The sequence below is a fragment of the Macaca mulatta genome, chromosome 14 (assembly GCF_049350105.2).
Source record: "Macaca mulatta isolate MMU2019108-1 chromosome 14, T2T-MMU8v2.0, whole genome shotgun sequence".
NCBI lineage: Eukaryota > Metazoa > Chordata > Mammalia > Primates > Cercopithecidae > Macaca > Macaca mulatta.
In genome coordinates, this window is record NC_133419.1 from 46777780 (window position 1) to 46801988 (window position 24209).

At 43.2% G+C, this 24209-nt stretch overlaps 2 protein-coding genes, 1 long non-coding RNA gene and 1 pseudogene across 3 annotated transcripts in view; 2 read left to right on the forward strand and 2 right to left on the reverse strand.

Annotated features, from left to right (window-relative positions):
- Nucleotides 1-7121, forward strand: part of SPTY2D1 (SPT2 chromatin protein domain containing 1) — a 28466-nt gene extending 21345 nt beyond the window's left edge. Inside the window, exons 4-6 of the mRNA XM_015114657.3 lie at nt 738-909; nt 1666-1743; nt 3565-7121. Coding sequence (XP_014970143.1) covers nt 738-909; nt 1666-1743; nt 3565-3658 — 344 coding nt within the window. The 3' untranslated portion in view covers nt 3659-7121. The remainder of the gene's footprint in view (nt 1-737; nt 910-1665; nt 1744-3564) is intronic.
- An 840-nt stretch (nt 7122-7961) lies between these two features.
- LOC144334276 (uncharacterized) lies at nt 7962-10257 on the reverse strand. Its single transcript, XR_013403963.1, has 2 exons — nt 10160-10257; nt 7962-9455 (listed from the first exon to the last, which is right to left on the reverse strand). It is a non-coding gene; the product is annotated as an uncharacterized LOC144334276 (long non-coding RNA).
- Nucleotides 10258-12066: 1809 nt separating this feature from the next.
- On the reverse strand, nt 12067-13580 carry MISFA (mitochondrial sheath formation associated). The gene is made up of 2 exons (XM_028833563.2): nt 13396-13580; nt 12067-12305 (listed from the first exon to the last, which is right to left on the reverse strand). The coding sequence occupies exons 1-2, from the start codon at nt 13462-13464 to the stop codon at nt 12213-12215; spliced, it is 162 nt and encodes a 53-aa protein (XP_028689396.2). The 5' UTR covers nt 13465-13580; the 3' UTR covers nt 12067-12212.
- A 3252-nt stretch (nt 13581-16832) lies between these two features.
- Nucleotides 16833-17933, forward strand: LOC106993316 (mitochondrial carrier homolog 1 pseudogene; annotated as a pseudogene).
- The last annotated feature ends 6276 nt before the right edge of the window (nt 17934-24209 follow it).

Below are 24209 nucleotides of genomic sequence, written 5' to 3' on the forward strand. Positions count from 1 at the left end.
TTGAACAATATAATCCTGAGAATCATTCATACTACGTTCAACTTTAAATTTTTAAATGAAATTGTGATTATAGTAGATGGTAGCTGCTACTTTTGGTCTTTACTTGGCAAAAGTTAATGATTCTGTGGAGGTTTGTAAACTGTATTATTTTTAGAAATTTTATTGATCTTGGCCGGGTGCCGTGGCTCACGCCTGTAATCCCAGCACTTTGGGAGGCCAAGGCAGGCAGATCACCTGAGGTTGGGAGTTTGAGACCAGCCTGACCAACATGGAGAAACCCCATCTCTACTAAAAATACAAAATTAGCCAGGCGTGGTGGCACATGCCTATAATCCCAGCTACTCGGGAGGCTGAGGCAGGAGAACTGGAACTGCTTGAACCTGGGAGGCAGAGGTTGCAGTAAGCCGAGATTGCACCATTGCACTCCAGCCTAGGCAACGAGTGAAACTCTGTCTCAAAAAAAAAAAAAAGAAATTTTACTGATCTTATAAATTCAGAAATATTGGCACTACTAAGCTAGAAAATGTAACAAGACATTTCTGGTAAGCCCTGGGATAAAACAAGAGTGCTGTTCCTCCTGGATACCATGACACAGCAAGGATGATGACTCCGTGCTAAGGGTCAGCCTGCTTGCTTTGGTTTTTAAGGATACCATCTTAATGATGACTCACAATTTCAGTTTACATAGAACTGCATTGGAACTATTTTAAGTTGTAATATTCTTTATGGTTTCTTAGGTCCTCAAAGGCTTCCCTTCCCTACTGGTTACAAAAGGCAGCGAGAATATGAAGAGGAAGATGATGATGATGAATACGACTCTGAAATGGAAGATTTTATCGAAGATGAAGGAGAGCCTCAGGAAGAAATATCCAAGCACATTAGAGAAATTTTTGGTTATGACCGAAAAAAGTAAGACTAAAGAAGATTCAGATAACTATGACATCCTTTTTTTATTTTAAATAATTAATGTCATGGGGTAATAAACTAATAGTAGAGGCACTGAATATAATTCTTAATTAGGAACCCTTGTGTGATTGTTATTTTAAATAAATGTACTCTTGTAGCACTAAATATTTTATATTTAATTCAAAATAGTTTCTGTAGTTATTTGCATGAGGAACAAAAAATAACCCTTTTACATTGTTACAAGATACATATTTAGTGAGATTGAAGCAGCTTAGTGTAGTCGAAGTAGATTGGCTCTTGAAAGAACAAGCTGTATGTTCTTGGTCCGTTAACCTATCTGCTTCAGTTTCCTCTGGTCTAAAGTCTTTCCCCACCTCATGATGGTCATGAAGCTCAAATTAGATTATTATATATAAAATAATTTTCATATATACCATGGTTTCAAATTTTAATATAAATTATCAAGTAAATGTAGGTGAGTGAGTTGAAGAAGCACTGTAGGATTGGTACCTTCATGAACATTAGCTTCAGAATAGTTGCCCTCTGAGGGTAATAAGGGCTTATCTAAAACTTGTCTTTACTTCAGAAACCTACCTCTATCCATCCTCCACTCCCGTCACTCGCTGCCAAGCAAGGAGTAATTCTAAATGTGTGCTTGATTTAGTTTTAAAGGAGATACTGATTTTTTAAATGAGAGGACGTAGTTCCTTTTGAAAATTGAAGTTTTCTCTTTTTATCATTTTGATTTCCTTTTGTCAGATACAAAGATGAAAGTGATTATGCCTTACGTTACATGGAAAGTAGTTGGAAAGAGCAGCAGAAGGAAGAAGCAAAGAGGTAAGCATAAAATTTAACACACTTGTGCAAAAATGTCCTAAAAATTCCTTTCTGCTTATAGCTACAGTTGCACCATTGGGAACTGGGCTTTGGGCCAGAGAATTCTGGATTCCAATCCTGTTTACTAGCTGTAGGGCCTTAGACAAATTCCTTAACAGTTCTGTTTTTTCACTGGTTTTTGTTTTTTTGTTTTTTAGCAGAGATGGGGTCTCACTATGTTGACCAGGCTAGTCTCAAACTCCTGGCCTCAAGTGATCCTCCCATCTCAGCCTCCCACAGTGCTGGGATTACAGGCGTGAGCCACTGCACTGGACTGTCACTGGTTTTTTTGTTTGTTTTTAAGAGGTGGGATCTTGCTTTGTTATCCAGGCTGGTCCCAAAGTCCTGGGCTTAAGCAGTCCTCCTGCCTTAGCCTCCCAAAGTGTTGGGATTATAAATGTGAGCCACCATGCCCAGCCTATTTTCTTCTGTAAAATGAGAATATACTGTTTTACTCATTTAAGTATTACGAGGATTAAGACATGTGTACAAGGTGCCTAGTGTAGTGCCTCACATGTGTGGATACACAGTAAATGTTAGACGCTTTCCCTAATCCTGTTGTAGCAAATTCTTGCTTTTCTTTTTTTTTTTTTTTTTTTGAGACGGAGTCTCGCTCTGTCGCCCAGGCTGGAGTGCAGTGGCCGGATCTCAGCTCACTGCAAGCTCCGCCTCCCGGGTTCACGCCATTCTCCGGCCTCAGCCTCCCGAGTAGCTGGGACTACAGGCGCCCGCCACCTCGCCCGGCTAGTTTTTTGTATTTCTTAATAGAGACGGGGTTTCACCGTGTTAGCCAGGATGGTCTCGATCTCCTGACCTCGTGATCCGCCCGTCTCGGCCTCCCAAAGTGCTCAGATTACAGGCTTGAGCCACCGCGCCCGGCCAAATTCTTGCTTTTCTTTCTGCATCAGACACATATCAATCTTGGTAACCTGTAACATTGCTGGCCTCAGGGATATAGGTATATTATATTTCCTCTGATTTCTGTTTGGCTATCTGATAGTAAGCTAATGATAATTTCTCCACTGGGGTAAAAAGTAATTACTTTGTTTATAGTGGTTCATTTTTTTTTTTTAAGAGACGGGGTCTAAGACTCTGTCACCGAGACTGGAGTGCGGTGGCATGATTGCAGCTCACTGCAACCCCCGCCTCCCGGGTTCAAGCAGTTCTTCTGCCTCAGCTTCCCAAGTAGCTGGGACTACAGGTGTGCGCTACCACGCCCAGCTAATATTTGTAATTTTTAGTAGAGACAGGGTTTCACTATATGTTGGCCAGGCTGGTCTCAAACTCCTGACCTCAGGTGATCCGCCTGGCTCGGCCTCCCAAAGTGCTGGGATTACAGGCATGAGCCACTGTGCCCAGCCATAGTGTTATTATAGGTAAATAATTCACCTCAGCCTCAAGCCAGAATACTAAATCTTTTTCTCCCTCTTGCCCATAAAATTTCAAACTAAAGTGTTGGAAGAGAACAAGAATAGAATGTTAATGAATAAATGCTTCTTGCTGTTTATTTTTAAAAGCTATTGAGATAAACTTATATTTTATTATTTTAATGGAAATACTAAAGTTTTTGTGGTGTGTGAGTTCTTTTTCCCACTACAATTTGGGTCTGTGGTCCCTGGTAAAAAAATATCCCTGCTAGTTTGTTTTCAGTGGTAAAGCCTTGAAGCATTTTGACAGCATCAGCACAATCTATGTGAGCTCCCAGTTGGAAATTTCATTCTTTTTAAGGAAACTGATCATCTCATGTATATTGACAAATACCCTTTAAAAATTCTTTGGCAGCTTAAGACTAGGTATGCAAGAGGACTTAGAGGAAATGAGACGTGAAGAAGAAGAAATGCAACGTCGAAGGGCCAAGAAGCTGAAGAGGCGTTAGCTGCTGCTTTTATTTTTGTGAAATTCTAGAGCTGCTCTGCTGCAAGGATTTCCTGCCTTCAGACTGAAGAAGTCCCCTTATCATTTTAGATTTATACTTGGGTACTCAAGGAGAAGGAATGCATACTGTCATTTGCAGGCTGTCATTTGAGCATAAAATATTTTCAGATATTTTCCAGGGTGAAATCTGTAATGCAGATGATATAATGCCCACATGTGCTCTTATGAAGTTAACTGTTCACAGATGCCAGCCTTGATCCTGATGAGCTATGCACTCTTATGTGGGGCCAGTCACCAGTCAGCCAATCTTTTATTGTTCCTTTGCTACTTTGAAAGGAAAAAAAAGGTTGTCTCTTGATTTCTATAATTCTGCTGATCTGTGAGTAGGGCACTGCCCTGCTCCCAATCAAACTTAGTCTTTTTATGAGAAACCTGGACCTTCCATGAATGTTGCCAGCAATAAAGTGATTTGTCCTAATCTATGGATTGAGAACTTGAAAATGTAGAGTAGAATTTATAACTATCATATGATGTCATCCTGTGACTTTGAAGTACAAAGTAGAATAAATTCTGTATTCATGGATTGGATGCTGAGCATTCTTACTTATTAATTTAGGTGGCTAGAATTAATGAAAAAATTTTCAAGTTAAAATACAGGTTATAACAGCATAATATTGTTTTCTAAATTTTCCTTTCAGATTTACTGTTATGTTGGCTTTAGTGTAAGATAGACAAAGTCACTGTGCTGATTGATTTTTATCTAAAAAAGTTCATTTTTATATTGAAGAAAAAATATTTTATTCAAACATTAGATTTGAAAGAGTAATAGTTTATAAAATAAGGAAGTAACATGTGAGGCTCCCCCCTCCTCTCCTCCCCCATCATAAAAATATTTTGAAATCCCAAGGTGCCCCCGTACCTCATGACATTAATGACTTCATTTTTTAGCTTGAATTTGTTAGCAAATATTAATGGCAGAAAACCAAAAACTAAATTTATGGTATCGAGAGCACCAACTTCTCTTTTTGCCCATATTGCACTTTGATTTCAAACTATGCACTGTGAAGAGATTTTTTTCCCCAGGTAGGAAGGGATGTTCCTTGTTACCGTTATTTTACTGAGCTGTGGAAACTCATTTTCACCCTTTTTAAAGTCATAAATATAGACTTAATATCCCTTAAGCTTCAAGTCCAAGTAGTTCCAGTCAGGCTGACTTAGGATCAGGCTGGAAGGAAGCCAAGTCTCAAGAACTGTCAGCAACAGAAAATGAGATATGATGCTAGAGAGCATTTGTCCTTGACTGTAAGTACAGAGGCTTGGGGGAAGTGAGACATAAGCTTGTAGGAATAATAAACGTTCTACAATAAACATTCTGGCTATCTTAAGCCATTGTATGGGGGAGATTAGGAAGTAGAAGGGATTGTCCTACAACAGGCCCTTATACTTCAACGGCCCAAATGTTTTGGTTTATTCCTTTTTATCCATAAAGTCTTTATTCTTCAAGTTTGGGTATTATAGATTACCATTGTTAGCCTCCCTTAATGGGACCATATGAGCCAGGCTTTTACGACTGACTCATTTTGAATTGAGTTTCAAACTTTGAAAGTGCAAGGATTTAATTTTTAAGTTGAATCCCATGAAAGGTGTCATCATCACTAGGAATGACACCCTTTGTAACTACATATAGAACTGTTACAATGGTAGCAGAAAATCCTATTGATTTTATCTCACCCATCTCAGATACCTTCAGTGAAATTAAGGGTAGTGTGATGTCCCATGTAATAAAACAGGCTTAGAACACCAATTCCTCTGCTGCCATTTATGTGCTTTTATTCCCCCTTCAAAAATTTTTTATTGGATATATATATTTTTCAATATTCAGACTCTGAAATCTGTCATTACAATCAAGTGCTTGTCACAGCTGAAAGATTTCTGGTGGCTTAAAATTTACTAGTAGTAAATTTATGATATGGTACCGTTCTTTGTACAGAAAGGCACCATTATATTAGAATAAATTTCCAGAACTTAGTGGGAAGAATTAGGTTTTAACCTTGTGTGTCTGTTACTTCTGAGTGCATTTCTGTAATATAAATGTTGATTTGCATCAACATTATAAAAGAGCACTTCTGTGTCTCATTTAAAAGAAAAAAAAAGGTTAAGTCTTTTAAATTTTGGACTTGTTTCCAAATCCTGTCTTCCATGTTGTTCTTCTGCACTTCCTGACCACTCTTATAAAAAGCTCACAAACCTTTGAAGAAACTGGAGTAGGCTGTTATTTCATTAAGGTTTACAAATTAAATGCTTGATTTTTAATGTATTCTCTACTGTTTTAATTTTTGGATTTTCTTAATTCAACATTTGAAGATGTGCCTTTTGGGTAATGTTAATCACGAATGTAGTAATATTTCATGATTGTAATAATGTTACATGATGATGGGTGTGGCATTTTCTAACAAACGATGTGAAAGGAAAGTAGTTTTCATAAAACTCATGGCTCTGATTGCACAGTCCCACTTGCTTTTGATATTGGTATGTCAAAGCAAAGAGCACTTCTTTTAAGGCTACTTTCAGAACTTTGTATTTTCTCTAAACTATAAATGCAGTTATGTCCAGTTGGAGGCCAGGGTACCACATGTCACAGGCAGCCTTACATGTGTGCCGTGAAAAGGTTCAAAGACCGTTCAAAGACCGTTAACAAAAAAGTAAGTCTGGCCGGGCGCCTGGTGGCTCAAGCCTGTAATCCCAGCACTTTGGGAGGCCGAGGTGGGCGGATCACTGGAGACCAGGAGTTCGAGACCAGCCTGGCCAACATGGTGAGACCCCGTCTCTACTAAAAGTTTAAAAATTGGCCGGTGCGGTGGCACGCACCTGTAATCCCAGCTACTGGGGAGGCTGAGGCAAGAGAATCGCTTGAACCCAGGAGGCGGAGGTTGCAGTGAACCAAGATAGTGCCACTGCACTCCAGCCTGGGTGACAGAGTGAGACTCCGTCTCAAAAGACGGATGTGGGAACTCAAATTTTCATTTTTAATATAATCCCCAAGATTTTCTCTAAGAAATAAATTGTTTTGTATTTTGTAACTTAAAGCAGCTATTAGTAAATTTCTGAGATATAGCAGGAGACCAAAACATGTTTGGAAAGAGAATAAATATATGAAGAGAGACTGGCTGTTTTATTTTCAATGTATTGAATATATTAGACTACTATTTATTTTCTGAGTGGATGTGATTAAATATTCAGACGTTTAGTGTATGATTAAGAGTGAGATAGAGATTTCTTTGGAGTTATTAAATCCATCCTGTCTTTTACATAATGGACAAATCAAGTTAAAAAAATTTTTAGGTAGCTTAGCTTGTTTTCTGGTGCTGTTGACCTGCAAGAGAATATACTTTTGCATATACAGGTGAAAGTTTTGCAATTTATGTATATAAGAAATTGTAGGCATTAAAAATATTTTACTGATATTTTTGCTGGTTTGCATTTATTGATTAAAACTTTGAGATATTCTTTAACTCATCACCCTGAACATTTTTCCAGCTAGAAACCTCGATATACTCGTCACACTTCAGAGACAGGGTTTGCCTCTTGCACACACTCCTCTGCTTGTTCTCCCTTACACATTCATGTCTGCTCTAACATGATAGTTAGTTAGTTCTTTAAGCTCCCCCTACCAGCTTAAAGAACTGTTCTGCTCTCTGACCCATGTTAGGAGAACTGTTAGGTGGTCAGAGGAATGGAATCTATTTTAGTGGCTCAAGTTTTGGAAGTTTACTCAAATGGAGGGAGGACACAGCTGGGTATATTGTTCCTCTTGTCAAAATGAGCTGGGTCCTGTCTCTTATGATAAAAACAGCTTGAGATAGCTGAGAAGAGGAGTCCTTAGAAATGTACATGAGGCAGGCTGGGCACAGTGGCTCATACCTGTAATCGCAGCACTTTGGGAGGTAGAAGCAGGTGGATCACTTGAGGCTGGGAGTTTGAGACCAGCCTGGTCAACATGGCAAAACCCTGTCTCTACTAAAAATACAAAAATGTGGTGTGCGTTGTAATCCCTGCTATTCAGGGGGCTGAGGCATGAGAATCACTTGAACCTGGGAGGTGGGGGTTGCAGTGAGCCGAGATTGCACCTCTGCACTCTATCCTGGGTGACAGAATGAGACTGTCTAAAAAAAAATGTATTATGAGGCAAATGGGCACAGCTATACAGCCAGAGGATGTAAGTACTTAACTCACTGGAAAGTGTTGAGTCTAAATCACATAAGAAATAGAAGATGCTAGAAACCTAGAGTCAGAAATTACTAAAGTTTTGCTTATAGATTTTGAATTTATTTTCTTTCCATTAAAAAAAGGTAATCCATTCATTGCAAAGAGCCACTTACAAATAGTTAAGCAAACTTCCAAAAATAACAAAATGTTTTCTATGTAAACAAAAGATCTGCTTTGTTGGAAAAGGTACACTTCTTTAGAATATTGGAACTGTATCAGTCATCCTCAGAGTGGGTACAGTTCCATACAATTTGTTTTTAAAGTATTTACTCCTGTTAAGTCTCTCTCAGGCTCCCATCTTTTCAGTAGTCATGAAAAAGAATTATCAGGCAACTTTCTTTTTTGTTTTTTTTTTCTTTTTTTTTTTTTTTTTTGAGACAAGGTCTTGCTTTGTCACCCAGGCTGGAGTGCAGTGGTGCAATCTTGGCTCACTGTAACCTCAACCTCCCGGGTTCAAGCAATTCTTCTGCCTCAGCCTCCCAAATAGCTGGGATTACAGGTACCTGCCACCACACCTGGCAAATTTTTGTATTTTTAGTAGAGACAGGGCTTCATCATGTTGGCCAGGCAGGTCTTGAACTCCTGACCTCAAGTAATATGCCTACCTCGGCCTCCCGAAGTGCTGGGATTACAGGTGTGAGCCACCACACCCGGCCTAACTTCTTGGGTTTTCAGGTGAGGGGAACATTTAAACAGCAAGATCTTGGATATCCCACAGTCTTATCTAGCTCTTTTCCTTGGCACATGAAAGTATGAAGGCAGAAGGCCTGGATCTTAATCTTGACTCTGCAGCCCAGGGCTGTGTGTGTTGGCAAGATACATATGTCCCTCAACTTCATTTTTGCCATTCTGTAAGATGAGGCTGATAGCTTCGGAAGGTTATTTTAAGGATTAGGATAATTATACTTTAGTATCTAACCCTAATATTAAAAATGAGGTCCTTACTCCACATGGTATAAGCTTAGGGTTCTTTTTTTTTTTTCTTTTGAGACTGAGTCTCTCTGTCGCCCAGGCTGGAGTGCAGTGGCCCGATCTCAGCTTACTGCAACTGCTGCCTCCCAAGTAGCTGGGACTACAGAGATGTGCCACCACACCATGCCCTAGCTAATTTTTTGTACTTTTAGTAAAGATGGGGTTTCACCATGTTGGTCAGGCTGGTCTTGAACTCCTGGCCCTAGATGATCCACCTGCCTTGGCCTCTGAAAGTGCTGCGATTACACGCATAAGCCATCGTGTCGGGCCGAACCGAACTACGTATCTTAATGCCAGTCTTAGAGACCATGTAGCAGAAGGACCCAATTGTCTCCCATTCACTCAACTACTTCCCCACCCTCTGTCTCCCTGTTACAAGCTAACAGAATACTAAGCCTTCATGCATCTTAAAAAGTGCAGTAACTTCTTAACATAAAATATGACAAAATAATGTGCAATTACTTTATGCGAAACCAACAACAGGAACTGTACAGCTGGTCAGGTGAGCTTCAGAGCTGCATTACTTCACCAGGATCATCCTTGCTTACTTCCACTGGGGTCTGTGGGGAAAAAAGGAAGTGTGTCATGTGGGCCTAGTGGTTTCTAGTGTGGGGCTGAGGCATTTGGCCTCCCAGGCAAGGACTGGCAGGGGAGGCCACCTCCAATTCTGTCTCACCTAATGCCTCTGATCCTGGATGCAAGGGGAGCTTAGCACTGGGGAGCTGACAAGAGGCAGAGAAAAGACAGAAATTCCAAGGTCTAACAGGAGGAGAGAGGAAAGAGACATCTGCCACCAGATCCTTTTTACAGACTAGTGTTTACTTGTGGAAGAGAGAAGTTTGGATTTCTGAAGTGGACTGATCGTTAGGAAATGGCATCAAAGACTGGGCATACAAAATGTCCATTAGCACAACAGAAACAAGGCCGCCCAACTCAGAAAGCTTTGACTCTGGGCCTTAAAGATCTCGTGAAACAAAATGGGAACTCTCCCAACCGCTACAGTAACTTTAAACCCGGGAGGCGGAGCTTGCAGTGAGCTGAGATCCGGCCACTGCACTCCAGCCTGGGCGACAGAGTGAGACTCCATCTCAAAAAAAAAAAAAAAAAAATATATATATATATATATATATATATTTATATATATATAAAATAAAAGTATTTGTTTCTAATGTTACTAGAGTTGGGTTTTCATGCTTAGTTTGTTTCTGGAGGCAGGAATACATTTCAAAGTAGGAATAGAGAACAAAGTTGAAGGTACACTTACCCCTCCTGGGGGATATTTATATCCCTTCCACATGGTTCCTGCAATGAGAAGCATCCATAAGACAACAATCATCACGAGGCTTCTTAGCTAGTGGTGTGCCCAAGAAGAAACAAGTGCTTCTGGAAGGTGCAGTGTTCTATTCCTGAGTCGGAGGAATTGGGCTGTCTTTGTTAGACACCAGATGGTGGATGGCCCAGCATGGCAGCTCCTCACTAAGGAGCTTGTGGCCTAATCTGAATTGAAGTGGCTCCTCATGGCCATTTAGTGGGGCAGAGCTCAGACACCAATTATGACATCAGCTCCTGTAACCTCGGCAATCCAGTCAGCGTGAGCACCTATGGGATGGTTGGCCAGGATGCTAGATGTGTTGGGTTAAAGAAAATTTATCAAAAGGGCCCTGTGCTTTGGTATGTCTGTGATTTGGACCTAGCTGGCATCATACTCATTAACTCATCACCTGCCAAAATGTTTAACTATTGGCTTTGTGCAATCAGGTGCTATGCAAAAGAAAAAAAGCCTGGGTTCATTAAGAGAATTAGCTGGCTAGGTATGCCACGAGCAAATAACTTCATATGCTATCGTTACGCTGTTCAAAAAAGAAATCTTGCATTTTATAAAATGGTACAGTTAAATTCTCCATCATGTAGGATGAGCCTATTTACAACTTTCCTGAGAAGGAAAGAGAAGGAAGATGGGCTGGTTTCCTCATTTTGCAGCTGGAGAAACTGAGGCACAGAATAGTTTAAGTGGTCTGGTCAGGACTGTCACAAAGTTCTGACTGTTTTGGGCTAATGCGTTCACAGAAGTCCTGGGGTAGATGGAGATTTAAAAAACCCCAGCCATCATGTCCTGCTCTTACTATACCTGGGGCTGGGGCTGAATACCCCTAATTTCTGGAGTAGCTTCCAAAAAACCTTCTGCTCCTGTAATCAGTATATTATTAAAACTCTCCAAGTTACGTTTCTCTAACAATAGGAGCAGCTCTGAAAAAAACAGCTCTGAAAAAACAGCTCTGAATGAAATGGGGTGAAATGTAAGAAACCCAGGAGATGGTGTGCTAAAAAGGATACTGCCATTAGTGTTTCCTGTAGGCAGGTTGGTCTAGTGGAATGAGTACGGGAGGCCATTAAGTCCAGAGACAGAGATCTGTGCTCGCATCCCACCTTTACCAAAGAGTTACTGTGTGTGGCCTCAGGTAAATAATTGAGGTCACTATCACCAGTTAATCTTTGTTGACTGGTTCATTATTTGCTTGTTGTTAAGTCAGTATTTTACTAAATGCTAATTTTTGAGCTTTGCATTAAATGCTTTACATTAATTCCCAAATATAATTGTCACAAAAATAGCAAGATACTCAGATATCTCCTGTTGTACAGAAGAAACTTCGAAAGTGAGGTTCAAAGAAAGTAATTAAACTTTCCCAAGGTCACATAGCTAGTAAGTCGCAAAGTTAGGACCTAAACTCAAGTTCAGTGTTAACTCCAGTTTCAGGATCTGCCAAAAGGGATATTAAAAATGCTGGTCCTGGCAAGGCATGGTGGCTCATGCCTGCAATCCCAGCACTCTGGGAGGCCAAGGCAGGAGGACCACTTGAGTCCTGGAGTTCAAGACCAGCCTGGGCAACATAGTGAGACCCTGTCTCTACAAAAATTTTTTTAAAAAATTAGCCAGGCATGGTGGCATGTGCCCTGAGGATCAGCTACCCAGGAAAGTGAGATGGGAAGACTGCCTGCACCTCACTCCAGCCTGGGTGACAGAGCAAGACCTGTCTCAGGAAAAAAAAAAAAAAAAGAATGCTATTAATAGTATAATATATTACAGTGTTGTGAGAAGAAAAATAATAGATGGGAACACTCTTCAAAACAACACCTATGAGACATGGTTATTAATAGACAACTTTGGCCTGCTGTCCTCAGCTGTACTCACCAAATCATTTCCCCTTCCACAGTTTATTATATTTTCCAGAGGAATAAACACTCTCCACTGAGATTTCAGGGTTCTACCAAGTACTTTGGAAAGAGAGGAATCCAGCCCACCAGACCTGACCACCCACTTACTGCGGCAGATCTTCATCTAAAGCCTGCCTCCTCAGTTGTGTCTTGCTCTCCTGAACAGGCCACCTCTCCTGCCACTTCAGAGTTGGAGGCTGAATCAGAAAGAAAATTTGAGGGCAGAGATGGCTCTACTCACTGGCCCAGAGGGTAACCGCCTCTGTGTGGGACTAGAAGGGCTGCTAAAAGTCCCCACCAATCCCTACCGTCCCCCTTCCTACCAACAACCACTGATCCACTTGGCCTGAAACCCAGAAGTCAAATATGGTCTCCAGCAGACCCCTTGCAAATTCCATAGTGCTTTGAAACAAGTGCAGCTATATATGCAAGAGAGGGGTAAAAAAAGAAAGACTTAAAAGGATGTCCCAACTGGGCGCAGTGGCTCACCCTGGTAATCCCAGTACTTTGGGAAGCCAAGGAGGGCGGATCACGAGGTCAGGATATCAAGACCATCCTGGCTAACATGGTGAAACCCCGTATCTGCTAAAAATACAAAAAATTAGCCGGGCATGGTGGTGGGCGCCTGTAGTCCCAGCTACTCGGGAGGCTGAGGCAGGAGAATGGCGTGAACCCGGGAGGCGGAGCTTGCAGTGAGCCGAGATCATGCCACTGCACTCCAGCCTGGGCAACAGAGCAAGACTCCATCTCAAAAAAAAAAAAAAAAAAAAAGGTATGTCCCCAGCCAGGCATGGTGGCTCACGCCTGTAATCCCAGCACTTTGGGAGGCCGAGGTGGGTGGATCACCTGAGGTTGGCACTTTGAGACCAGCCTGACCAACATGGAGAAACCCCATTTCTAATAAAAACACAAAATTAGCCAGGTGTGGTGGTGCATGCTTGTAATCCCAGCTACTCGGGAGAGTGAGGCAGAAGGATCGCTTGAACCCGGGAGGCGGAGGTTGCGGTGAGCCGAGATTGCGCCACTGCACTCCAGCCTGGGCAACAAGAGTGAAACTACATCTCAAAAACAAAAACAAAAACAAAACAAAACAAAAAAGGGATATCCCTAGTGGGATGGGAAGTAGCCTGGTAGCCTGGGACACTAACTTTGTTCCCATCACATTCTGACTTCCAGTTAGTGGTGAGACCTCAATTATCTTTCCCATTTGGTCAGAAAACCCAGACAGGAAGATGAGCCAGCACCACGACTGACCACCAGGGATTGACAGGCAGAGCCATTACTTACCATCGACTCTGGAAACGTGCCCATGTAACATGCAAGTCCAACAAAAAACATCCAGCCAAGCACAATCATGATCAAATGTAAAACAATTTCTAAGATACAACTGCACAGTGAAAGACTATTCACCAAGATCCTGGCAAAGGAGCGTGCTCACGAAACCTTCAGTTGGTAGAGGTCTCGCATGTCTGTTCGAGTCCTTGGCTCCAAAGGATCCACAGCTCCCTAGTGGAGAAGCTGAAATCTATTAGGGCATTGTGACATCATTGGTCATATGGCCCAGACTCAAAACATACCAGAGACACTGCCCCCAGACCAGCAGCTGCACAGTAAACAGCAACACTAGGAAGTAGGTATTACTGTTAACCCCATTTCACTAATGAGAAAACTGAGGCTTAGACTAGAGCCTAAGTGGCCTGCACTACAGCACATAGCTGATGCTCCAGATCAGCACCAAGACTTAGGACTCAGCTGCCTCTTGGGCAGCTGGGCTCTTTACACCAGAGGCAGAGATTTGGAAAGGTGTTTTGCTGCTAGATGTATGACATGTGAATAAAACAAACTGAATTATAGGTAAATGAGACAGATGTCTCTATTTCTGTCCCTGCAAAACCTCCCCTCCCCATCTCAAGGGGTTCCTCAGCACGATGGTATACCCGCATCTTCATCACCTTGGGTTAGTTCCTCTCCATTGATTCTCTTTTCTTTACCATCATGAAGCCACAGGTACCCCTGTCCTTTCCTCAAAGAAACCTCCAGATGATACTGTGGCTCCTTCCCTGTCTTACTTCTTAATTTTCTTTTATGACCAAACTTCCTAAACAAGTGGTCCACACTCAAAGCTTTTTCCAATCTACACCTCTCTTCCATGCATTGCATTCTGACTTCTAGCCCCACCCCACTATTAGATACCCTCTCAGAGGTCACCAAGTATCTTTTTTGCTTTTCTGCTACAACATCATGGACATTTAATGTATTTTTCATCTCTAGAATTTTTTTTTTTTTTTGAGACGGAGTCTTGCTCTGTTGCCCAGGCTGGAGTGCAATGGTGTGATCTCAGCTCATTGAAACCTCCACCTCCTGGGTTCACGTGATTCTCCTGCCTCAGCCTCCCAAGTAGCTGGGATTATAGGCACCTGTCACCATGCCGGGCTAATTTTTGCATTTTTAGTAGAGATGGGGTTTCACCATGTTGGCCAGGCTGGTCTTGAACTCCTGACCTCAGGTGATCCACCTGACTCATCCTCCCAAAGTCCTGGGATTACAGGCATGAGCCACCACGTCTGGCCTGTTGTGATAATTCCTGCTTCTTTAAATGTCTTACAACTTTTGATTAGATGTTGAACATGGTAAATTTTAGCGCTGAGTGCTGCATTTTGTTGTATTCCTTTCAACAGTGTTAAATGTTATTCTACGGTGCACTTAAGTTACTTGTGATCAGTTTGATTCTTCTGAGGTTTGTTTTAAGCTTTATGATAGACCAGGAGCAGCCTTTACTCTAGGGTTAATATCCCCACTGCTGAGTTAATGACCACTTTCTCTGAGCACCTTCTCTGAGGCCGACTGTATTAGATTTTTTTTTTTTTTAAGACGGAGTTTCGCTCTTGTTGCCTAGGCTGGAGTGCAATGGCGTGATCTCGGCTCGCTGAAACCTCCGCCTCCTAGGTTCAAGTGATTCTTCCACCTCAGCCTCCCGAGTAGCTGGGATTACAGGCACCCACCACCACGCCTGGCTAATTTTGTATTTTTAGTAGAGACAGGGTTTCTCCATGTTGGTTAGGCTGGTCTCGAACTCCCAAACTCAGGTGATCCACCAGCCTCGGCTTCCCAAAGTGCTGGGGTTACAGGCGTGAGCCACTATGCCCAGCCTTGATCTTTCAAATCTGTGGAATGTTTCACAATTCCCTGCCCTTTAAGAACTGCAATAAGTGTTTGGCCTACTGCTTTTGGGTGGATCTTTTCCAGGCCTCATCGAGTTTTATCCCATATATGTGCAGACAGAACTCAGCCAGACTCATAAGGGCCCCTGTGGAAAGCTACAGAGCTTTCTCCATGGAGCTTCCTCTTCTTAGTAATCCATCCTGTGAATTCTGGCCTCTGCTGTACTTTGCTATCTTTCTCTTCAACTCAGTGAAACGCTCAGTTGGGTAACCTCTTTCTGTGCTATAGCCTGAAAACTGCCACCTGGCTGGAGCAATTGTAGGACTCACCTTCACTGGTTTCCTTTCTTTCAATGTACACAGTCTTGTGCTGTCTCTTGTACAAGATCTGAAAACAATTATTTCATGTTTTGTGTAATTTTCTATTTATGAAGAGAAGGTAATTTCTGTAACAGTTGATCCTTCATAGGCAGAAGCAGAAGTGTATGTTCTTGGACAGTCTTGCTTTGTTGTCAAGGCTGGAGTGCAGTGGTAGCGTTGAACTCTTGGGCTAGAGCGATCCTCCCATCTCAGCCTCCCAAGTAGCTAGGACTACAAGTGCGTACCACCATGCCTGGCTAAATTTTTTTTTTTTTTTTTTTTTTTGTAAAGGTAGGATCTTGCTATGTTGACCAGGCAGGTCTCAAACTCCTGGGCTCAAGTTAGCCTCTTGCCTCGGCCTCCCAAAGTGCTGAGATTACAGGCATGAGCCACTGTGCCTAGCTTACATTATTCTTAATTCTTGCATAATATTCTACTTTATTTCATCTTGCTCCCAGTGATACAGTAGGTTAAGTCCAGTCAGGAGACAGAAAACCACACAGTAAATTGAAAATTTTAATAAAGGGAATTATCAACTAGGAGCAAGTGACTGACCATAGAAAGGATAGAAAGTGTTACATATTACAGGAACAGCATATATAGGGAGTAGTCACTACCTCTAGGGCTGAGGCAAAGTACCCAAAGGAAGAAATAAATTTGGAATAGTCCCATCCCCTCCAGGGCTGAGATCCAAAACATGTTGGAGGAGTTGTGGACATGACCAACTGGACGGTAGTGGTCTAATGAGCTGCTGCAGGCTAACGTTGGCAATGGGTGCTGGTGGAACTCACTGGAAAATTGTCTCAGTGACACAGGTGTGGAAGCAGTTCGCAGTGGAGCCACTGATACTTGACAGCGTGAGTGCCACTAGAAGTTCTCACACATGCCATTGGCAGCCTAGAACAGAATCAGGAATAGACACACACTGGAACTAGGAAGAGTAAGCCCTTCCTCTTGTAGTATCCTCTGAAGGCCCTCTACTGACAAAATGTTAGCATTCCACTAACGAGGAAGAAATGCTTACAGGGCCCAGCTTCATTATGGTACAGCAAGCAATCAATGGTGGATTTGGAACTGAAAGGCAATAAATAACTGGCATAATGTACATTCAGATTTTTTCCCCAATTTTTGCCACCATAAACAATGCTGTGATTGTTAAAATTTCTGGCCCCAGGCTTGTGGTAGTGCCACGGAGATGGCAGGAGCTGGAGGTGGAGCAGGAACTTGCAGTGAAGGTCGAGAGTGCCCATGCACATCCATGCTACCCTTGGCCAGCAGAATGGATGGTGGGGCCTGGGGCCTGAAGACAACTCCCTGACCACTGAAGCTGTTTGTGGCAGTGGGCATGGGTGGGATGGATGGCAAGACAGGGCTGTTCCGAGGTCTGAGCCTCCGACTGATGTGACCCCTCTCCTTTGTAACGGGGGCAGCAGGAAGGTTTTCCCTCCAGATGAAATCAAGCAGGTTTCCAATAAGGATGGATATGAAGACTTCTCTGAAGCAGGCAGTGAAGGAGACCTCCTAGGGGATGATGATGCAGTGTGTGTCCTGTATGTTGGCCCACCCCCTGCATGCCATCTCAATGTGCTGCACGGTCTAATTTGTGGGATGGGAGGTCAAGTACAGTGGTGTCCTGAGCTCCACTGAGAAGATTTTCAAAGAGGAAGGGCTGCTGGGATTCTTTGTTGGCTTGATCTTTCATCTCCTGGGTGAAGTAGTTTTCTTGTGAAGCTATAACCTGCTGGCCCACTTTTATCAATGACTACCTGGTAGATGACAGCGTGATTGACACCTAGGGGGGCTGAGAAATGACCAGAATTGGGGTTCCCAGTTAGGCCAGGCCCTGTCCATCCAGAGCTACATCAAGTTTGTGATGGAGATTGCAGTGAGCATGCTGACCTCCCCTTTCCTGCTGGTCGGCAGCCTCATGGCTGTGAACAACTGTGGGCCCAGGCTGGGCTCTCGCCTTACTCGCTGGTGTTCAAATCCTGGATTAACTGCTGTAGGAAGAGCTGCAGGGCCAGCTCTTCTGAGGCTCCAGCCTGCTTTTCCAACAAGTGTCATCAGGATCATGCTTTGACCTGGAGCAACCTGAGTCATCTTCAAAAAAAACACGCTGTCTCAACCTGGCCACTGTGGGTGAGGCCTGATTATCTCAGGACACCTGCAAGATGACTCCAACGCAGCAATAACCAGATGTGCTCCAGCCCAGCTGGGCTTCAGTTTCCATATTTGTCATGTGTTTGTCCAGACGTGGGGTCAGATGGCGGTGGGGCTGTACCCTGGGGATTAGATCACCTGCCAAACCTGGGGGAGGTGGGGGCTAGGTGGGGAATTGGCAGAATCCCCTTACCTCTCAGATTTGCTGAGTCTGCCTGTTCAGAGGGCCAGAGAATGGCTTTTGGAGGCCCAGATTGGATGGGGAAAGGCTAATCAGGTCAGATCCCAACCCTGTCCAACCCCCTAGTTGGTCCAGCTCCTATCTTGCAGCTCAGCTGAAAGCATCATTCTTCTGTACAAGGCCACTATCATGTTTCAGCCTGTGCTAGGAGGCAAATGTTAGGCTCTGCCTTTATTTTTCTCAATACTTCTTTTGATACAAGGGCAGTACCTTCCTCTGAATAGGCAATCATGTGATTAGTCAGAATGTGTCCCCCTCATCTAATGCTCATGTATTTACTGGTGATGCCTTGTGTGCAGGATAAATACCCAGAGGTTAGGCAGATCAGTGACTGTAGTCCTACCTAGTTTAAAAGTCCGTAAGGCCAGGCTTGGTGGCTCACACCTATAATCCCAGCACTTTGGGAGGCCGAAGTGGGTGGATCACTTGAGGTCAGGAGTTTGAGACCAGACTGGTCAACATATAGTGAAACGCCATGTCTACTAAAAATATGAAAAAGATCAGCTGAGCATGGTGGTGGGCACCTGTAATCCCAGCTACTCGGGAGGCTGCGGCAGGAGAATCTCGTGAACCCAGGAGGTAGAGGTTGCAGTGAGTTGAGATTGCACCACTGCACTCCAGCCCGGGTGGCACAGTGGGACTCCGTCTCCAAAAAAAAAAAAAGTTAATGGTAAGATTTGACCCTATCTCCTGCAAATAAATGTATTGGTGGTGAAATAATTTTTTTTTTTCTAACAAATTTCTAATCATGGCCAATTTTTTTCTTGTTAACCAGGGAAGCAAAAAGATGACAAGAAAGTATACAAAGTTCAGGCTGGGCACAGGGGCTCACACCTGTAATCCCAGCACTTTGGGAGACAGAGGTGGGTGAATCACCTGAAGTCAGAAGTTCTACACCAGCCTGGCCAACATGGCAAAACCCCATCTCTACTAAAAATACAAAAATTAGCCAGGCATGGTAGTGCATGCCTGTAATCCCAGTTACTCGGGAGGCTGAGGTTGCAGTGAGCCGAGATTGTGCCACTGCACTCCAGCCTGGGTAACAAAGGAAACTCTGCCTCAAGAAAAAAAAAAAAAAAAAAAAAAAAAGAGCATGCAAGTTTAGACACAGTATGAAAATGCAGAGGCTGTATAAAATCCTTACAGGCCCAGCGCAGTGGCTTAGGCCTGTCATCTCAGCACACTGGGAGGAGGAGGCAGGAGGATCACCTGAGGCCAGGAGTTCCAGCTCAGCCTGGCAAATATGGGGAAACCCTGTCTCTACTAAACATACAAAAAATAGCCAGGCATGGTGGCAGGCGCCTGTAATCCCAGCTACTTGGGAGGCGGAGGCATAAGAATCGCTGGAACCTGGGAGGTGGAGGTTGAAATGAGCAGAGATTGTGGCACTGCACTCCAGCCTGGGCGACAGTGGAGACTCTATCTCAAAAAATAATGATAAAATAAAATAAAATAAAATCCTTACAAAAAGAATTAGCTTAAGAAAAATTGCAGTTTTAATTCACAAGGTCATAAAAACATAGGTTGTTACAAAGGATATTTGAGGATGACCTGAGATGCAAAATTGCTGTCAATGAACACAACAGTTAAGTTCCATATATTTAAGAAGTATATAATAGGCTGGGCGCGGTGGCTCACGCCTGTAATCCTAGCACTTTGGGAGGAAGAGGTGGGTGGATAACCTGAGGTCAGGAGTTTGAAACCAGCCTGACCAACATGGTGAAACCCTGCCTCTACTAAAAATTCAAAAATTAGCCGGGCGTGTTGGTACACACCTGTAATCTCAGCTTCTTAGGAGGCTAAAACAGGAGAATCATTTGAACCCAGGAGGCGGAGGTTGCAGTGAGCTAAGATCATGCCACTGCACTCTAGCCAGGGTAACAGAGCAAGACTCCATCTCAAAAAAGAAAAAGTATATAAGAATATGTATATGTGTGATATTTGGAATAACAAGGTTTCATCCCCTAACAATATGTCTGATAGGGCCAATAATCATGAAAGCAACAAAGGGTATAAACAGAGATCAGAGGTAGAGCACCAAAAACACAAGTTCTAATTTTGAACAAGCCATTTTTGTGTTTTTTCTAAAACTTACAAAGATGCAGCATATGTTTGGGATATTTTTCCCCCTTTTAACATTATTAACATCTTTGTACATATATCCTGAGTACTTTTATTTCTGTAAGACAGATTCCCAACGTGGCATTATAGGGTCAAAGGTCTACAAGACTACTCTGCCCAAAGGTTGTAGCAAATTATGCTCCCACCAACGATGCCTGGGGTCTAGCAGACTTCAGTAAATCTACAAACATTCCAGAAATTGGACACAAAACAAACTGTATACGTGACTATGCATACAGAGGCAGGTCTATATCTTCAATAATTACACTATTCAATAATTATACTAGGCACTGGGAATATAGAGATGAATGAGACTCAACCCTTATTTGCCAGGGCCTTACAGTATTTGAGGACAGAAAGAGGAGTGGAAATGGAGGTAGACAGGTGCAACAGTATAATAAAATACTCCTGGCAGGTAAGGCATGAGGCAAGGAAGAACACAATGTACTTGGGGAAGAGTGAATGTTTCAACCGAATTGGATTATAGGATCTAACAGCACCAGTTTCAGGAGATGAGGGTGGCCTGGTGGTCAGGATGGAAGTCAAGGTAGAGACTTAAAAAAAAAAGCCAATGTCTGTACTATACAGCCTTTCTCTTGTAACTGCATAGCAATATAGGCACGTAATTCAGACTTCTGTAGACTTTTTTGTTTTGATGGAATCTCACTCTGTTGCCCAGGCTAGAATGCAGTGGCAAGATTTCGGCTCACTGCAACCTCCGCCTCCCAGGTTCCAGCAATTCTCCCTGCCTCAGCCTCCTAAATAGCTGAGATTCCAGGTGCCTGTCACCATACCCGGCTAATTTTTGTATTTTTAGCAAAGATGAGGTTTCGCCGTGTTGGCTAGGCTGGTCTTGAACTCCTGACCTCAGGTGATACGCCTGCCTGGACGTTCCAACGTCCTGGAATTACAGGCATGAGCCACCACACCTGGCTGGTTTCCTAGACTATTATTAATCACAAAGTGTCATCACAATTTCACACACAGTGAGAGGCAGTATAACACACAGCTTAGGAAGATCGTCTTTGACATCATCTTCTATAGTAATTTAACCTTAGTCTTTGGTTTTCCAATCTGTAAAATGGAGACAATTATACACATATCCTGTATTTCACATTTAAGTTCTTTTGAAATAGGTGTGTTAAAGTCAGTATGTATGTTTAATTTTGTAGTCTTCTTCTCCCCCCAAAAGCTATCATTAATATCTCTCTTATTCAACAGAATCTCAGAAACATGGAAAATAGGTAATATAACAATAAACCACAGTTTTCTTATCAGTAAAACTGAGGTAATAATTCTATCCAGGTCATAGGGTCTTAGGAAGATGAACAGAGATAAAGCACATAAAACTCTTAGCAATGTACCCTTCACAAAGGAAATGCTACACACACACACACACACATTCACTCACACTCTATCTGGCATAAAGTGTGTATAGTGACTAGACCAGAAGAGAACTGAAGATTTGGCTGGAAGGCCTCTTCCATAAAAGACTCTTTCATAAAAGATGGAACAATCTCGTCCTGGCCTTGCTGCTAATGGGTATCTTTTCCTTATAACACGGATTTCTGGCAGCATCTATTAGAACTTGGAGCCCCTGGCAGTTCTGTTTCAAGGTTGGTTAGATCTGGCTGAGATGCACTTAACAGCCCTTCTATCAACTTTTCTCTGTAATCTTCCTCCTACGTTGTCTTCTGGCCTACTCTTGCCCCATACTGCTGCCTCTTCACAACACCGCAGAGTTATTAATATTTTTTTAAAACTCAGTCAGATCATGTCACTGTTCTGTTTGAACCCTCCCAGTGGCTTTCTCTTTCTCCCAGATTAAAAGCCTGAGAAAGGAAGAGGCAGGCCCTGACATCTGAGAGCTGGTCTGACACAGCTAGACTTCAGGGTTGTTAGAAGCTGGACTGATGCTCACAGCTTGGCCCAGTTATTCTTCTGTGGCACATAATCTCACAGAACACCAACATGAGTGAGACAAGGTCAGTCAGACTAAAAAAAGTGAGACACAACGAGGCCATTTCAAAATTTTGTCTAAGAGACAAGAGAGCAAGGTCACTGCAAGCCATGAAATATAAAAATGTTCTTCTCTATTATGAGTGACTGCTGCTTCTTTACCAAGTATAGCTTTATCTTCATTCTAGTCTGTCCATCTTACAGACAATACTGATTCAGATACCTAGTCACAGAAACGTCCCTGCTTTCTGACAGCACCCAATCCAGGGTGAAGCCTGGCTTTCTTGAGCCCTCCCGGAAATCGCCCAAATTCTGTAATAGGTTCTCTCTCTCACCAAGCTGTCCCAATGGTTCTCCACAGCACCTGCTTCCTCACTGCAAGACCTATTAATAATGAACTCAACTTGTTTAAGTACAGGTGTGTTCCTGATGGTCTCTGGCTGGAGGGCAGGGACAGGCCAGAGTCCTTACAATTGTCTACAAAGCCCCACGTGGTTCTTGGACTTCATCACCCATCAGAATCATCTGGAAGACTAGTTAGAAGAGAACTGCTGGTCCCCAACCCCAGAGCCTGTGATTGAACAAAGCTGGGGTGAGGTCTTAGATTCTGCACTTCTTCTTTTTTTTTTTTTTTTTTTTTTTTTTTTGAGACGGAGTCTTGCCCTGTCGCCCAAGCTGGAGTGCAGTGGCGCGATCTCGGCTCACTGCAAGCTCCGCCTCCTGGTTTCATGCCATCCTCCTGCCTCAGCCTCCTGAGTAGCTGGGACTACAGGCACCCGCCACCACGCCCGGCTAATTCTTTGTATTTTTAGTACAGGCGGGGTTTCACTGTGTTAGTCATGATGGTCTCGATCTTCTGACCTCGTGATCCGCCCGCCTCAGCCTCCCAAAGTGCTGGAATGACAGGCGTGAGCCACTGCGCCCAGCAGACTCTGCACTTCTAACAACTCCCCACATCTGAGGCTGCAGGTCTGGAGATCACACTAAAAGACTCACTTCTCTAAACCATTTGTTCCTCCCTCTTGTTTCCCTGACTTAGCCTCCTTGTCTCTACTCCCGTCTTACTTCATTCTACTCCAGCCACACTGGCCTTCTTGCTGTGTTGAGCCTCCCTCTGCACATGCCTATCTTAGGCTTCTGCTTTGTCTGCACTCTGATTCATAACACTTACTCCCTCAACCCTCAGTGAGAACTACCCCAATGTCCTTACCCTTTTAAGAATTTATTCTCCACAACACATAATCAACCTTCTGACACGCTGAATAATTTACTTATTACATTTATTGTTTTGCTCTCCCTCTGCTAATAAAGGAATGACACCCTTAAGACAGCAGCTATCTGAGTGTATTTTGTTCACTGCTGTATCCTGAGACCTGGAAAAGTAGCTGGCAAGTAGTAGATGCTCAACAAATACTTTCTGAATCAATGTTCCTTCCAGCTTTTCAGCTGCTTCTCCTGAGTTAGGGCAGCGCTCCCTTCAGATCTTCCTATAAATACAATCTCCCTCCTATACGCCCAACCTCTTGACAATTACAATATCCAGCTCCTGACTTTTCGCTTCAGCGGCTCACGCCTGGGATACAGGGAAGGTAAGTCAGTCACGGGTCAAGGAGACCAAATAACACCAGAAAATTACTGTATCCTGCATCTCTTCTTCGCCCACCTTCTCCAAATGACCTTATTCACCCACCTCCCTCCTCTCTTGTTTTCCAACTTTTTCGTTCACCTGGCTGTCTCCTCTCTCTGACCACCAACATTGTTATGGCACCCCTAAAAAAATTAAAAAGCAACCCCTCGCCCCGTGCTGCGCCACCCTCATGCTGGGGCTCCGCTTCTCCGACAAGGATCCTCCTGACTTTGTTTCTCCTTTCTACTCCCTGAAATTTTGCTTCTGAAATTCCATTACCGCCTCCTTCCTAAATTCAACCGCAATTTTAGGTCTTGCTCTTTCCTGATACACTGCGGAATTTAACACATCTGTCTGGAAACTCTTCAAGAACACCGCGTGTTGCTTCTACCTCCTTTATAGATTCTACTCCGGTCCTTCCTAGTCTTCCCTTCATAAGTGTCCTCAAGTTTCCTTCCAGGAAGATGGGTCG